The sequence below is a fragment of the Photinus pyralis genome, unplaced genomic scaffold, assembly GCF_008802855.1.
Source record: "Photinus pyralis isolate 1611_PpyrPB1 unplaced genomic scaffold, Ppyr1.3 Ppyr1.4_LG1, whole genome shotgun sequence".
NCBI lineage: Eukaryota > Metazoa > Arthropoda > Insecta > Coleoptera > Lampyridae > Photinus > Photinus pyralis.
In genome coordinates this window covers 55,102,216-55,120,590 of record NW_022170249.1, presented here as the reverse complement: position 1 = coordinate 55,120,590, position 18,375 = coordinate 55,102,216, and the positions used below count along the sequence as shown (strand labels likewise).

The following is an 18,375-nucleotide window of genomic DNA, read 5'->3' as shown; positions in this document are numbered from 1 at the left end:
AGCACCACCATTTTGTCTTTTCATGTAAAATTTTGCCGTTTTGTGTTCTGCTGACCTAGCGCCAGCTAGCGCCACTTTGAGTTCAGCTAGCGCCATTATAGATTTTGCAAAAAAGCCCTTGACTTTCGGGGGGTGCTATGTTAACGCTAGCACCACCATTGCGTCCGATCACTTCCAAAAGCAAGCGCTGTGTTTGTCAGACCTAGCGCCAACTAGCGCCACAAATTTTAGAGCTAGCGCCACCCCCCAATAGTGCAGGGGGCAATTTTTCCTAGCACCACCATTTTGTTTTTTCGGGTAAAATTTTGACGTTTTGTGTTTTGCTGACCTAGCGCCAGCTAGCGCCACAAATTTTAGAGCTGTCATCACCCTCCAATAGTGTGGGGGAGGGGGCACCACCATTTTGTCTTTTCGGGTAAAAATTTGATGTTTTCTGTTCTGTAGACCTAGCGCTCAAGTTAACCTAGCGCAATTATAAATTTTGCAAAAAGCCTTTAACTTTTGGGGGTGGTTTACCTCTAACACCACCATTGTGTTCGATGACTACCAAAAGCAAGCGCTGCGCTGTGTTCTTTAAACGTAGCGCAGAGCTGGCGCCCAATCCCCAACATTGTGGGGGTCCTTTTTTTATAATACCACCGGTTTGTTTTTTCGTGTACAATTTTGCTATTTTGTGTTTTGCTGACATCTCCCAGATAGAGTCAAAATCTTAAGAGTAGGCGCCACACCCAAGTAGTCTGGGACAGTTTTTCCTAGCTTTATGACTTGGCACCACTGAAATATTTTGGATTAATTTTCTAGTAAAACGAGTGGTATGGTAGCTGAATCTGCGGCAAGTATTAAAATAAGGAAATACAGTTCAATTATTATAGAACAGAACCATATTTTTATACCTTTCGCAGTAGAGACATTGGGACCTTGGTGTAGAGAATTTTGTGGAATACCTGGGAAAACGCATTACCAATATTACTGGGAACCCAGAGCTACCACTTACTTACGACAAATTTAAGTATTGCCATACAAGGTGCAGGTAACGCGGCCAGTCAGTGTAATGGGGACCACGATCCCCATGGAAGAAAATTATCATTTATTAACGAGCTCCTAGCGAGTTTATAATTTTGCGGTGTCTGTCCGTCTGTCCGTCCGTTAGCACGATATCTCGATAACGAATGGAGCGATTACGATAAAATTTTGTAGGTGGATTCTTTACGAGATTCTTTATCAAATTTGTAGATCGGAGTTCGTGAACTGGCAATGTAACCCAAAAAATAAGGAAGGCCCTTTTGACATCTCCGTGAGTTATGAACCGAATTGCATGAAATTCAATATGCGTATAGCTTTAGCCATATAAAACGCAATTCCAAAAATTGAGCCTAATCGATCAACATTCACAATGCTCTTTTCGCATTTCGACCATTTATAAACCGAATTGCAAACTTTTTTATTTATGAAGGATTTAAATGAAATTTGATACATAACCACTTGGAATAAAAGCAAATATAACGCTAGTTTCAAAATTTGATTTTGCGCATGCGCAGTGCCAACTTTCTTATTTATGGAGGGATTTAAATGAAATTTGACACATAAGCCACTTTGAATAAAAGTAAATGTTGGAAAATTAGTAGTTGTGATAAGTTTTTCTTAAATATTTAAAAAACTATACTATTTAGCGCGAAATAAAATAAATAATCTACAGTAAATTGCGAACAAAAATGGCCTCATATATAATCTTGCTAAATTGAACCATTCCAGAGTTACGGAGGGTGTAACAGTAGAAATTTTTCATCTTTTTTTTTAGATTCTTTTGGAAAAAATATGAGATTATCACTAAGGAAACTATTTTTTTTGTTAAAACCGGTTAAAACAAATTGCGCTTTAGTGACCGGTGGTATGTTACTGATAAGTCCTTGAAGGGACGATAACCTTACCACCTTCTCAAGGGGGGCCATTTTTTCAAGAGACTTCCACTATGAGGGACAGTAATTCCTGGGGAGTTGCAGGATGTGTTGTTATTGCTTCAGGTGTTCGACAATCTTGCATTCCCACTTCATCGGGTTCTTCTTCTAATGGTAAGTTCTAAATGAATGTTCTACCTGGTAGCTGCTGAAGTGGGGAGAAGCGCAGCCAACTTGAACAGTGAATGTATAGGATGCTTTGAAATAGCTTGCAAGTAACACTGGTAACGAAAACAAGCCAGATCTTCAGTGTTCTTTACTTCAAACATGATTTCATTTTTCCAGAAAATCGAAAAAATACAAAAAATGCCTACTTTTACACCCTCCGTAACTCTGGAATCGTTGACTTGAGCAAGATTATACACAAGACCATTTTTATTCACAATTTAATGTAGATTATTTTGGATATGGTACTTTTCTCGCCAAACCCCATAGTTTTCTAAATATTTAAGAAAAACACCAAAAACTACTAATTTACCAACTGGTGTAACTTTTTACCAAACAATATGTGGACTGTATAGAACAATTTGCAGTTAATGGGAAACTTTTACTTTTGATGTTTAGGTTAAGCCGTTTTGTCGACTAATTGCACCGTACTATATTATGAATTTTTAATTTTAAAATTTCCATATTAGGTACTGTTTCTTGTGAAATTTTTCTGTTTTGTGCTCTACTCACTAAACAATTCTTTTTGTAAGTCACAGTATTAATTTCACTACCACAGTATTGCGAGCTAAATCGTTTAGAGCACAGCGCAGTGCAAAATTTGAAAATTTCAACGAACGTACCTACCTACTCATAACCTATATAAAGTCGTTAAATTAATCAGCATATTTGTTAATTCTGCTAAAAAACAAAGAAGCAGTTCTTATATACTTATGTGTAATTTCCGTAGCTAACTAATTTTTATGGTGCAAATAAGGCATATGTATTTTATATGATTAATACACTCCATTAATATACGGCCAATCGGCTAGGTTTCAAATTCTAACCAATCAGATGATTTTTTATCTGATTAAATGCTAGGTAGCTTTTTACAGCGATAAAAATGCGTGTAGGAATACGTAAAATATGTAGTGGTTGTAAAATTTATTGTCTTTATTAATCTCCCTAAAATACACTCGACCCTGGTCAGGATAATTTTATTTTTAATTCACTCAAATTTTGTTGCCTCCTGGAAAAAACTCTTGATCAAAAGCATAATATTAATAAAATCGCTCCAGCTAAAACTGTCGCGATCACACTTTTGGTTTCGAGTTTTTTCCGTTGCAACAAAATTTTCGTGTAAAAATAAAATTATGCGATTAAAAATCAAGCTCTTGATAAATTATATACCTATGTACGTCACGTCAACTACCATCTAAAGGTGTTTTTTTAACAATACATATTTACCAACATTCACACAATTGACGCGCCTGTAAACCCTTGATGTGACAAATAATTTACAACTCTTGCGCATTCATAAAGGATTTAAGTAAGTTTGTACCTGCATACCTCACCGTCAGTTTACTTCGAAATGAAGGGTTACAATCTTGCTACTTTATATACAAATTTTAGTATTTTTATTGGAACTTTTTACTTTAAACAGAACGATCAATCCAAAAAGTAAAGAATTTCAAATTGAAATAATTTGATTATTATTTCAGACCCTTAGAGGGACAGATTTGCACATTCGGGTTTAAAAAAGGTAAAGAGTTTGACCATCCCAGATGCGGTGTCTGTCCGTTAGCACAATAGTTCGATAACGAATTGACCGATTACGATGAAATGTTGTAGTTGGATTCTTTATCAAATTTGTAGATCGAAGTTCATGAATTGGTAATGTATCCCAAAAAATAAGTCAGGCCCTTTTGACATATGCGTGAGTTTTGAACCGAATTGCATAAAATTCAATATTCGTATAGCTTAAGCTATATAACACGCAATTCCAAAAATTGAACCTGATCTATCAACATTCACAGTGCCCTTTTCGCATCGACGTGTAAATAAATATAGAAAACGAGCTCCTGGGTATGGCTACAGCATGTGCAAAACCAAATTTTGAACTTGGTGTTAGTTTTGCTTTTATTTAAAGTGTATATGTATGAAATTTGATTTAATTGCTTCCATAAATAAGAAAATTGGCACCACACATCATGCACAAAACCAAATTTTGAAACTGACGTTAAATTTGCTTTTATTCCAAGTGGCTATGTATCAAATTTCTTTTAAATGCTTCCATAAATAAGAAAGTTTTCAATCCGGTTTGTAAATGGTCGAGATGCCAAAAGAGCACTGTGAATGTTGATCGATTAGGCTCAACTTTTGGAATTGCGTTTTATATGGCTAAAGCAATACACATATTGAATTTCATACAATTCGGTTCATAATTCACAGAGATGTCAAAAATGCCTACTTTATTTTTTGGTCTACATTGCCAATTCACGAACTCCGATCTACAAATTTGATAAAGAATCCATCTACAGAATTTCATCGTAAACGGTCAATTCGTTATCGTTATCAAGATATCGTGCTAACGGACAGACGGACAGATACCGCAAAATTATAAACTCGCTAGGATTTATAATTGCGCTAGGTTAACTTGAGCGCTAGGTCTACAAGAACAGAAAACATCAAATTTTTACCCGAAAAGACAAAATGGTGGTGCCCCCTCCCCCCACACTATTGGAGGGTGATGGTAGCTCTAAAATTCGTGGCGCTAGCTGGCGCTAGGTCAGCAGAACACAAAACGTCAAAATTTTACCCGAAAAAACAAAATGGTGGTGCTAGGAAAAAATGCCCCCCGCACTATTGGGGGGTGGCGCTAGCTCTAAAATTTGTGGCGCTAGCTGGCGCTAGGTCTGACGAACACAGCGCTTGCTTTTGGAAATGATCGGACGCAATGGTGGTGCTAGCGTTAACATAGCACCCCCCGAAAGTCAAGGGCTTTTCTGCAAAATCTATAATGGCGCTAGCTGAACTCAAAGTGGCGCTAGCTGGCGCTAGCCATAGAGATTCTAGCGCAATCTGTCTTTAGTCAAAAATTTGAAATGGTGGTGCTAAGTTAACGGAGCCGTCCGCAACCTGGCTATTACCCATGGCCATAATTAGTACAAAATTAGAATTATTGGTTAATTAGTGAACATATTCGTCGACACACATTTGAAATAAACCAGACTTTACATTCCTAACCTTACGCAACCATTTGCGTATTACAATAATTGGAGTTACCTACCAGAGACTCACATGACCTAGAAATTGTTGCAGAAAGTGAAAATAAATTTCCCTATGTAATAATCGACCGAGATGACCGGTAGTAAACTAGTATTACAGGTATTTTACCGGGCAAGGTTTCTCTTGTATATTGAAAAAGACGTCTACCCAATATAGATAATTGAACAAGTAATACGACTTACCAGGTAGTGGCGTATGGAAAACGCTACGAGTGTAAATTGCAACAGCCGATAATCTTCCATCGCTGCTTCCATTTTTGGTGTTTTTGTCATTTCCTAATATCGACATTTTATTGTGTTTGTATTTGTAATTTTGCGTTGTTAGAAATGTTACCGCTACTATGATGATGATGGTAGCCAATATTCCAACAACCGCACCTACGCTAAATATTATATGAGAACTCTTTACATATGTACCATTGGGATGGGTTGATAAATTTGTGTCGATATCTGCAGGTGATTGATCATCGAGCCAACTACCTTCAGAAGATACAGTTTGTGTGTTTGTTACACTAACCCCAATACTCTCCGCCACTTTCTCTTTCACAATATCGTTAGTAACTTGTGAAACGGAAATCGCTCGATCTAACATCGAGTTATTTACAAAGCTTTGATTTTGTTGTGTTCCAGATTCTTGTATAATTGACTGTGCCGCAACAGACTCTGTACTCATTTCCGTTTTGCCGCCTACATCGTTAATCGCTACTGGCGGCCTCTGGTCGTTTATTTCTGTCGTCGTTTCCGTATGGGACACTAACACAGATGCGATTTTTGGTGTTGAAATGGAAAGTGGATCGGATTCAGTTCTAACTGCAGAAGCTGGATTATGTGTCGTAACCATAAATGTAAAGTATTTTTGAAGTGTCGGATAATGTGCACGATCTGATTGTTTGGTTAAACTTTTCACAAAGTTACTCCCATCAGATCTCGCACTCGAATTAGTTTGTGGTGTCAATTCTTCTTCACACCTGTAACAACAAAGAAACTTTGGATCGATATTTTGCAAACGCAATTAGCTCTCATTATAATTACAAATTAATACACAGTGAGGTAAGAAAACCCTGGATTTGATATCGGCCTTGATAACATTTTCATAGTTCGTTGGATTTGTTGCCTCAGTGCTGAAATAGTTAAGAAGTGCACTTTGGCCAAATACATTAATTTATTAACTGCTACCTTCTCGTATATCTCTCACGGTTACCTTCAATTGAAAATAAACGTTATGCAGTTTCTTAAATTCCAAGGAAATTTGGGGTACAAATTACAAAGTGACACAGCACTTTTACCTACCTATTTTATTATAGACATTGCCAGTTTCCCTATTGGTTTTATATTATCATTTAGGCATATCGTGATTTATATTTCATAACTTAAATTGAACGCGGCGATAGAAACAGATACAATATTAGATTAAAATGTAAATCTAAAATGATAATACCTACCTACATAGTTGTCTAATTACCTATTTAAGTATTGTCTTGCCTTGTGCCCAAAAATTAGATTAAGTTTGGGTGAGAGAGTGGGGCTTCAAAGGAGGGGCGGAAATGTCGATTTCCTTTAACAGGTCTGTATCCAGAACCTTTTTGAAGGAAGAGGTCTTAAAAAATGAAACACGGATTATTTCGAGTTTAGAACAAAGAACATTTTTGATTTAGTATTTATGTACCTACAGAGTTTCCCAGGACATTCTGACTTCCATTAATTTTGGGAACACAAAACAAAAGTTTCAAATAAAAGATCTGTACCGTCTAAAAATGTAGTAACTGATTGAATTATACACAGGGAGTGCCCAAAAAAATACGTTTTCAATATCTTTAATGGGACACCCTGTATATTCTTATAGTTTTAAGTAGCCCTGTATTTCCTGATTACAAATATAATTATTAATTACATTCTTAATGACTTTTTATCTATTTTATACTAATTTGGTCTTCAATTTTGATTGCTATCTAAATATATATACAGTTGTTTTGTACTTCAGGTGAATTATACTTGCTATTCCTTAACAAAGCTATTCAAAACTATACAAATATACAGTGTCTAATTGTACGAAAATAGACCGGAACGCAATACTTTCAGCATCTCAAGGTTAGCGTCTATGGTGGAAGCTTTTTCACAACATAGTTCATATTCTGCTTTTACTGTAGAGAGTGAAGTACGGTGGTCTCCAACTTGTTAAATAGACAGGAAGACTCGAAGGAGGATCTGGAAACTTTGAAGAATATTTTCATTTGATCTGTTAAATTTTCCCAAGACAAGGGACGAGGACCGTCACTCTGTAATAGTTTTCAGGAGAAGTATGTGGATTGGGGCTTTTGATTGATTTGTTGTAAGTAGTGGAACCTTCACGTCAGTTTCGAATACTTCCACCATGCAGAGTTGAAGATTTAGTTGAAAATGTTGTCTGCGTTTTTTCGTTCATTTCTTAGATAAGAACCTCTTTAGCATGTTGCAGATCGAGAGACTTGTTTTGAAGAAGTACAGACAATGGCAAAAGTTAACCGAACAGTGTTTCATAAACGAGAAATTCGCTCTTCTCCATGGCTGCCAATAAAACTGAGACGGTGGAAGTAAGCTTCCGCGTCTATTAAAAATCTCTTCCACAATAATGCAAACCGAGTAGGAGAATTCGACGAATGTTAAGACACTGTCATGTCTTTCGAAGAATCTCGTTTCGCAAAGACAGAGAAGTCTTCTTTCTCTACTTTCCGGCGCATGGATGGAAATCGCATCCTGAAGAGTTTAATTCGCATACAGATGATTTTAAAACGTATTCACTACTTCGTTGACCGTACCAAAGCAGTACCTAGCTGTACTAAAAACTACTAAGCAGGTAAGTTGTTTTTAATGAGAAATGTAACCTTATTTCAATTTCAGCGAAAGTGGTTACACCTGCTTTGGGATCCATGTACTCATTTATTTTCGATTTGATTTACTTACCATGATATTAATTCCAATGCATATAAAAATGGTATACAAGTTTGGTGGGATACTTCCGGTTGGTTGTCGATTAAGAAGAGAGCAACAAGAGTGTCATATTACTGACAAGTTTTGTATGAGATTTTTTTTAGCGCATTTTTGCAAATTTATTTGTAAAAAGCTAACTTTTAATCTCATTTTGGCCGGCCGGCTGGCTGACTGGCTGGCAACAAATGCGGACCCACCGAAGTACGCTTGTAGAAAGACAAGTGTACATATACCTACCGGGGCCGTGCAATTAACAACTTCAGGGATGATGCTACATGATGTGGAGTCTGCGACATCTGGGCGCCATCCTCGAACATGTTATTCTAATGTGGTGATTTTTCAGTTTTTTTCTATATTTTTGTAGTTTTGGTCCGATTTTTTTTAAAGAATTGGTGTCGTCGGAAAGATCTGGTAAGCGCACATAACTCCTGCTTGAAGGAATTTTTTTTATAGGGGCGAAATTAACAAACTTTTAGAAGGGGCGCCAATAGAAGGTCGAGCTTTGAGAAGTGCCCACAAAATTTAGTATGCACTACCTTGTGGTTTTTAGCCAAATCCACCCAAATGCGAAGCGGGTACCGACAAAGGGATTGTGGTTGCTCCCGAAAACATCTTACTGATGGTGGAATGAAAACGCGAATTGGGGGTGAACGGGACGTCGGAGGTGGGTACCGATAAAGGGAATGTGGTAGCCTTCGACAAGATCAAAATTTGCTGATCACTATCAGCTTTACAGTTTTACACTTAAAACGCAATAAAATTTCAATCTGTATTTAAAAATGTTATATACGGAAGCTTTGTTATTTCTGCTGGCAGTTTGTATTTAGAAAGCAGGAGTTATAATAAGTAATGTGTTCCGTATCTGCTACGTTACAACCTGAGATCACCGCCGCATGTGATATAACTATCTATTTGTTTCTGAAAGGTGTAATCTGGTATTCTCGTAAAAAAAAAGAAAATATATCTCACCTCTATTACCTGGAGATCTTTAACGCTGCACGCGTTTGGTGACTGTAGCGCTATGGAGTGAGAGGGTTAAAAGGGTGAGGTGATATCAGCAGCTCTGTCCAAGTTGCGTAAATAGAAAGATAGGGCTGTAGAAGCACTGCGCTTCGACGTGAAGGAGTCTAGGAAGAAGCATCCGTTTCCACTTCCAATCCAATGGAACGAAATGCAAGGGTAATATCAAGCGGAATTGGCCCAAAGAGTGGCACGACTCAATTTACCAGAAAAAGCATTTCTGGAAAGCAGATTGATAGGGCTGGTGTTTTAAGCACTCAAATTCTAAAGAAACTATAGCGCTGCTAGCCAGTATACCCTCACAGTCAATGGTAGAAGAAAGCTAGGATATGATAGTAGCGCTTGGCAAGAGAAACACGCCCAAACCATATAATGTCAAAGATGATCCTCCAGCATGCTGGATACGGAAGGTTATCATCAAACAGGAATATTCGGACAGGGAAGAGATAAGGAAATTAATCGAGGGTAATGCGACCTGCGAGGATATGAAGGGAATTGTTTGAGGTAAATAACCGTATGGGACAGCCAGAGGAGAGGAATTTGAGATATAGGGTACTTGACTTGGAAGTGACACGATGGTGGGGACCAGAGAAGAGAGCGACAAGGAAAGGAAAAAAGTGGCCTGCATCCAGAGTTTGCCTAGAAGGAAGGCGGCGTACGCCTTCTTGGATGGTATGCTTATTTTAAAACAACTGGAGGCGGGTTATAGGCAGGATGATGGAGAAGACACGGACGCGAAGGAGCAATTTATCTTCATGGCGGCCATAGAAGGTACAGAAAAGGGATGTGTAAGCATGTATGAAACAATTACTAAGGCAGCCAAGAAGCTGCAAGACAAGAGGCAGACCACGATACGGATTTATACAGGGGAAAGCAGTATAAACATCTGCGCAAAAGCGTTGGGGTGGGTGTGTTATCCGAGGGCGATGACTTACGGCTGGTGGTGAAGGATAAGGTACTGAGGGTAGTCAAAGAAATTAAGGAGGGCCACACTTTGTTATTTCGAAACACTCAAAAATGGTGTAAAAGTGGTGGTAATTTTTTTGAAATTGTTTAGAAGACTGAACTGTACTATACTGGAACGCGCGCCAGCTCGGTCCAAGAGAGAGGACCACAAAGGATACCTCTGTCCCACTCTATCGCGAGTACGCGCATGTATAGCGAACGTCAATAGTCATGTCACAACGTATTTAGTGATAGTGACAGAAATGACCCCCTATCTCTCACGACGCGCTACGTTCCTATTTGGTAGTAGACAGTCAGTACGCGTTCCAGTATAGTTCAGTGTTTTAGATGGTTTTTTATTCTCTTTTTTAACGAGGACAAAAAATTAATTACTATTACTATTAATTACTGATTAAATTGATTATCAAGTGAATTAACCCTACCTACTTGTTTTACATCCAAACCTCTTAAGATTATTTGTTTTCAAGTGTATACAGTCATATTTGATTTGATTTGGCATTGTGTAGGCGGGTAGTGTAGGGGGAGTTGGAGCTCACCTTAGCTGCACAAAATGATTGGGTTTAATGAGTTTAGTCATCTCTGTGTAAATACTATCACTAATCATATTTTTATTCCTTTATCGGATCTAACATTTTTTGGGAGGTCATTACTCCACCTAGGGTGTGAAATACAAAGCTTGAAAAGGACACACACTTAATACCTTGTTCGGTAACTTTCTGGATTTATTAAGCGGGTGAAATTTAGTTAACTATATACCTAAATATACAAATAGAATCGGCGCATATACCAACACTATACTGTTTACATTTATCTTAATTACTTATCACTAAATACAGCGGTCCATTTAATTATTATATAAAACTTTGAAAATGCCAAATATGTGTGGGCGCAAATAAAATTGAGAAACGCTGTAAAAAATTGAAATATATACATACTTGAACTTTTTTGGTTCAAGTGAATGGTACAGATTTTGCAATCGCTTACCTTCCATGTTTATTCGTTGGTTATATAAGATGTTTACTTCTTTAAATTTTGAATAATTTATCTACAGTTATACCTACATTTGCAAGTGACAGGTACATTCGTTTTATGAGCCACTCATACACCAGTTAGAATGTTAATTATAAGTAACAAAGTTTGAAGTAGACAAAACCTTTCCAAATTTGAATGTAGGTACGTTACCTGCTTCCTTTCCAACCTGGAGGACAATTGCAGTATCCTGTAATGGGGTTGCAACTTCCTTTAATGCAAGGACACTTCTCGAAGCAGTTCGGACCCCAGTAATAATCGGGACAACCTATATTAATTTATCAATGTAAGCAATAAGCAACAATTGTTCTGAATAAGCGACAAACCTAAATCGCATTCTTGGCCCCAAAATCCAGGTGGACAGGAACATTCAGAGCTCAATTTACATTCAATGGTGGAGCATTGCGCGCAATCGAAGACGCAGGTGGAGGATATCGCATCCTCTTTAAATCCAGAACAACATCTATTTACTAGGCGTACTTCTTCTTTTTCCTAATGGTAGACATAGTAAACATTTAATACAAGTGCTATTTTGTATAGATACATTATTACTCGTAGTTCTTACATAATGAAAGTAATTTGCGATACATGCGTAAGTATAAGAAGGATTTGCTCTAATAAGCATTCGCAGCGGAGAGTGAAAGCAAGTAATAAAATCGTTATTTTGTAAACTATTAGTATACCTATGCGACAGAAGCCCAAATAAGAAATGTATACTTTATAAATATAACAATTACGGATTAGCGATTTAATTAACGAAGATTATTTGACTTTTGAAAAGACGCGTGATATTAGTGATATATGTACCTAATCACTTTGTTCGACTTTTTTTCCGAACGGGTTTCTTTATACGAAGTGGTGTATCTAAAATCATTCAGGTCAAACAGGCGTGATATCCTCATGCGGTTTTCCCTAATAATATTATTCCTACTAACCCCAGCAATGTCGTCATCAAATGAGGGTGTAAGAAACTGATTTTCAGCGTATAGGTATATAATTCTTTTAAAACCGATATACGGGGTGTTCCCAAATGTGATGTAAATATGGAAAGGGCTACCTAATTCTGTAGCTTATTTTATGACTACAAGTTTACACAAACATAGGTCCGCAAACGCTTCGTTACCGATCTACAGGGTGTTATAATATTACCGTATACACTTTACAATTTATATCCTTAATTCATAAACATATGCAAGCAACGATAAAATTTAAAATGCAAACTGTCAAAATTAATAAAAATAAGAGATTATCCAAATAAAGCCAGGGTACAACATGTTAAAAACTCTTGCAACTTTTTCCAACGCCGATTAAGCCAAGCGAGAGCTGATGCTCACGCCGTCGTTACTTTGCTATTTCAATAAAAATTAATCGTTAATTTATAATTCGTTGATCGAAATGTAACTAAAGGCCCATTTAAATTTATTCCATAGAGCGCACTAAGATTAAGGTGGCCAACGCTTTGTCCTGCATCCTGCAAACGCGCGTATCTGTTGTTCGGAAGTGCCAAAGCAGCGATCGTAGCATTGAAGTCGCCTGCACTCAGGGCTTGGTATATTTAATTCGTTGAAGACGAACTCAAGAAAAATCTTCACTTGGCGGCCAATAAGCACCGACGATTCCCAACAGTAACCATGGATAGCGCGGTACAGTTATTGCATAAATAACTTATTATAATGACACTGATAGGTTTGGGACTATTGTAAACAAACGCCGAAAAAAATTGCAATGATGAACATGCGGTAGATTTATTGTAAGGAGCCGACATGTTTTAAATAACAAGGGCAAATAGAAACCGAAGCCTTGTGGTTTTTCAAAGCACTCATGTGACCTAACCAATTTGCGCTTGAGGACTCCGATTTCGGTTGGCCCTTGTTGCACAGTGACCGCATTGGGTATCAGCATCATTGCAAGAATCAGAAGAGTTGTAGCCGAATTTTTGGCAGCGAGTCGTATGTGATCGTGTATACGGCAGGAATTCTACTCGACGACGTACGCATGCTGGATAATCAAGAGAAATTTTCATACGACTAGGTCGTACTTAAGAATCCATTGGTATGCCTATTTTCACGCGAGGACAAAATCACTCATGACCTTGAAGAGAAGAACTATTAGAAGCGAATTTAAATTATAGACCAGAATAGCATCCTTGACCTGTGCTAGGGAGAGGTCTACGAGAATAGAAACATTCCATTCAAAATGGATAACATCGGAGTTTGTCTGGCCACTTGGCGTCAGCTGTCTTTAAGGCGATTTTAGGTACCACAACGATGGTGGACCTAGAAATAAAGGCAACCCACTTCCCCGAAGATATCTTCACAAGCTTGTTCTCCAAGCGTTTGAGGGAATTTTCTTCAAGGAGGGCTGCCTCTTACCATATCGACAAGGCTGGCACGGCTCATAACAACGTGAAGCGAGTAAAGCTGATTAAAATTTGCGAAGTCAATTTTTTGTTCACCAAAGCTTTTCAGAAAGACAAAGGATTTACTCGCGTTTAATCAAAAGCCAGAGTAGTTTATCGGTGTATAAGAAATCGAGATGATATTGTCCATGGTTTTCGAGGCAAGAGGAGGGTGTAAATTTTTTTATTCTTTCTCCACTCTCTCGCCCACGTCTTATTCTCGGGGAAATTAAGTACCTACTACGTCTACGTTTATGGGAACACAACGAAGAATACCTGTATCAATTTTCAAAACTACATGAATCAATATGACTAATCGTCGATTATTAATCTAATTTACATACACTTATTTAATGGGCAGTTGGATATCTTAGGGAAAACAAAAGCCAGAGGATGTACATCATGAAGTAAATTTTGGACAATTTAAAAAAAGTCGGAAAATAGGTACGGATGTTATCACAGCCATATATTATGCCCAGTTAGTCTTGTAGTACACAACGCCTTTTGAAACAGGTGTGGATCTGGATGTGTTCTGTTCTGTTAGGATCCCGAGCGTACACTGGTGACGTCAACAAACAATTCCGGCAACAGTCTCCAAGAATAAACACCATATCAACCATATCTGCTTAAGTTTGGAACATGTTCGCAACGTTGATTATAAAACAATTATACACTGCCGATAATTGTTAATTCTGACAATTGAACATCTTTGGTTGCATCATGGCAGAGGTAGGGTACGGCACAGAACTTTTTTTTTACAAAATGGCGTCTCAACTTGTTTTTTCTTTGAATGTTTCTTATGGAATGTGTGGTTCTGTTTGTATATTAGTGCAAATTTTGTAGTTTCGGCTACCCAGAGGTATAAATTTGTTTAGGGGATTATTTGAAATTAAAAAAAAAATGGCATTTCGCCAAGGTTTTTTCGGTAGAGTAGGTACTTAAAAAAAGTATGTGACAATGGAAGAGGTCGCTTAGCCTATGCCTCAATTCAAAACTTAGCCGCCGTCGCGATGTACCTTATCTCAAAACTGTCAAATTTTTAAGGAAAAAAGGTTATAACAGCGAAATCGTTAAAGCTAAGGGTATAATAACACAACAAAATAAGTACTTTTTAAGTACTTACCAAATATGTAATGAAATATGGGATGTTCTATTTAAGAAAACGCATGTTTGATACGCCAATGGAACACAGCACGCTCCAGATGGTCAAAATATTTTAGAAACACGGTGACGATAATTGTGTACAATTTTTTTCCAAGACTATTTTCGGTATCTTTTATGGTAAAGGAATTATGATCCGAGGGATCATAGATGCTAACCATACATACATAGACTCAAAAAGCTGGAGAAACGTGAGCAAAATTATAACAGTAAATGGCTAAATGTGAAGGGTGCTGGACACGTTTTTCGAAACGATATGCAGAATTTTTGAAAAATTCTTCAAAACCGTAAGCATTATTAGCGTATTCTCCTCAAAGTGAAAAATCGCTATTGGCTGCACTTTGTCGTCCGTCCGTCCGTCCGTCCGTCACACGTACTCTTTTTACACCATTGAACCAATTTGGGCGATATAGGGCCCATTTGAAAGGGCTTGGTCCAAGGATTCCGTGCATACTTATATTTTTTGGTTTTGTGTATGTGCACTGTCAAAAATTTGATTTAACGCATGTGCAATACATTTTTATTTATGAAGATATTTAAATAAAATTGATAGGTATGAAATAAGCAAATAAAGTTTTTTCTCTTGAGGTTATCCTCGAGGTTATCGATTTCGCTACATTTATTATAGCATCTTCGGACTAAATTGACGCAAAGGTCCGAAGATAACTATAATAAATGTAGCGAAATCGATAACCTCAAGAGAAATTACTTTAATTACTTATTTCATACCTATCAATCCAATTAAGAAAAGTAATTACAATGGAGACATACATTAATAAAAATTTAAATAAAACTTTGTATGTAAACACTACGAATATAAGTAAAATTTACGACGTTTTCCAAATACTGTTTTGCGCATCCGCAATGCCAACTTTCTTATTTATGAAAGCATTAAATGAATTAGAATAAAGACAAATCTAACACCAGTTTTAAAATTTGGTTTTGCGCATGTGCAATGCCAACTTTCTTATTTATGAAAGCAGTTAAATGAAATATCATATGTAGATACTTTGAATGAAACTAAAACCACAGATTAAAACGCATGCTATATGTTTTATTTATAAAAGTATTCCATGCAATTTCTAATGTAGACAATGGGCAATGCTATTTACGAAAGCATTAAAAAAAGTTTCATAAAAGTAAAACTATTGCCCATTTCAAAATTTGATTGTATTTATATACGCTCCACTATTTTTCATTAAACTGTATAGACTTCGACGACAGGCGGCTCATTTGAAAGAGAATGGGGTAAGGATCTGGTGCCTACCGGTATTTTAAATAGTTTGTACACACCAATTTATTTCGATGAGACCTTTCATTAGTATACCAGGAAGGGTAGAACGTGCCCCCCGCCCCCCCATTTACAAAAGTTTTAGTTGGCATGCGTATACAAAATCTGAGACCAATTGTCGTATGTAAAAGTTATGCACGTACCACATTCCAGAACTCGAAGACCATTCCCCTAGAAGTAGTTCAAAACGACAGAAGTGGATTTGGACGGACGGACAAAACGCAAACAGCAGAAATCCAAGTCAAAACAATGCGAATTTCCCCTCGTTTTGTGCCGGTTTAAAGTTTTTGCTCGGCACAAATCCGGTGCAAAGTCATTCGCATAGTCCGGAGTTTTATGCCGTCAAATCGTTGTTCAGTTAGCAGTACACCTAAAAAATATGATACCTAATTTGAGAGCGTTATGTTTTACTGACAAACTGATATCTATAATAGCGCCACAAATCCGGTACAAAACAATGCACCTACTATGATTTGTGCCGTTCATGTACTGCTAACTTCACACACCTCAAATCAAATGATTTCGTAGGGTCTGCCGCTTTTCTAGATTCACTTTACAGTTACACGCAGATTAGTCACCCTCATCTCATGAATGTTGTTGTAATAGGTCTTTAAAAGTTCAATTAAAAAATTGCTTGTGTACGTTTTGCTGCCCTTGTTTCTTAACATATTATGCCATACTTAGAACGCTAAAGAGCGTGTAGGGGGGAGGTCTAGCGAGAGTGTATACTCTACACAATATCTGGGGAGATTTCGGCCTTCCCTTTTTTTAAATCAGTTGCTAGGGCTATTACCGTATTAGCGGTTTTATAGTTATTATTAATTTCTATAATATTGTATAGTTAAATCTAGACGATTTATATATTTATATTAAATTTTTTATACACGATTATGTTGATCTTAGTTTTAAGAGGGGTGGTAGATCTCAAAATTCTGGCGTAGGTAGCTGATATAGGTAATTGAAAACAGAAACTATAATTTTTTAGTTTATATATTATTAATTAATTAAAATATTGTGGTGTTTTCGCTTTACTATTTTTTACTTTAATGGGCACGCAGTGTTCCAGTATGGTTTCATAATATTACGCAGTGAAGATTTACTTGATACGAAATTAAGTTACAACAGAATACATCAGGAAATAAACAATTACTTTTATTTATTGCACCTATTTTATTGCTACTTCGCACAATACCGCTTATACAAGTTTTCATTACACGAGTAGGCCATGGTGGTATATACAGTGTATGTATTTATACACCATGGAATAGGTGTAAGTACCTATAACGACGAAATGTAGGGTTGTTACAATCTCGTGCTTATTAACAACGGTTTCACTTTTTAGATGCGGCAAAATGTATATTGAAACTGGAAAATGTTAAAATAGTTCGTTACAGGTACATAGGGAGGTAGGCAAATCAATAACTTACTTATTTAGTTTTTACGTAAAGATGTGAACCTTGTTACTTTGGTATTCGCGTCCGAGTTTCTACCTCACTTATTTTTTGTATAAAGATTGCATAACTTGAAATAATATTTAAATTCGCCGTCAACAGAAACTGAGATTGTTACTCTCAGTTTATCGAATAATTATAAATAATGTAACAAGTGACTTTAGAGAAAGTATTTCCTGAAAGACCAAATTTTATTATACTACGATGAAAGCAATAGCCTATAAATATAAATATCACGTATTGGTGGCGCATTTTTTTCCTTTGGTTTGATTATTACTCAATTAGTATTCGTACGCGAAGTTATTCTTCAATGAAAATGATGATTTGCCATGCTAGTCAGGATGCTGTTAGTTTGAAATTAATTAAATGTGCAAAAAACGTTGAAGAGATTAGTGAGTTTACTATGAATAAATAGGAACTTACGATAACTTCCTGAATGTAACGTTGGTTTTCCGTATAATAGGAACACCTTGGAGGCATATTGACACACCATTTGTAGTTTCTAATGGTAACGTTTCTTAGCACCAATTGTGTAATGTTAGTTGTAAACCTAAAAGGAAAAATAGTGGAAAGAGTCGAACACTAATAAATTTAAAAATCTTAGAAATATTAAATATTTATGGAGAGTTACGTGCATATAGGTTATTTATTATTAATAAGTCAATCAATCATTTATTTATAATATATAAAGAGATTCTCTATTAAGGAGAGGATGCATATAATTAATAAAATAAAGTCTGGGTATCACAAAGTTTAAAAGATCAAGACAAATTCTATTGTAGTGTGCGAGTACAAACTTAAAACGACCGTCTACGGAAGTATAGATACCTATAGTAGTAATACATAAACAATTCGATTCTAATTATTGTCAGAACAATTTTTATCTTTCGACATCAATAATTACACGGAGTATCTTTATAACATG

General features: G+C 36.7%; 1 protein-coding gene across 1 annotated transcript; it reads right to left on the bottom strand.

Moving 5' to 3' along the window:
• Positions 1-5,350: 5,350 nt before the first annotated feature.
• On the bottom strand, positions 5,351-17,996 carry LOC116159264 (the record flags this gene model as incomplete). The annotated part of the gene is given in 4 exon segments (XM_031472218.1): positions 5,351-6,135; positions 11,303-11,417; positions 11,476-11,641; positions 17,874-17,996. Coding segments are annotated over 4 exon segments (1,123 nt in total), but the record flags the coding sequence as incomplete, so codon positions are not given.
• Between the last annotated feature and the right edge of the window lie 379 nt (positions 17,997-18,375).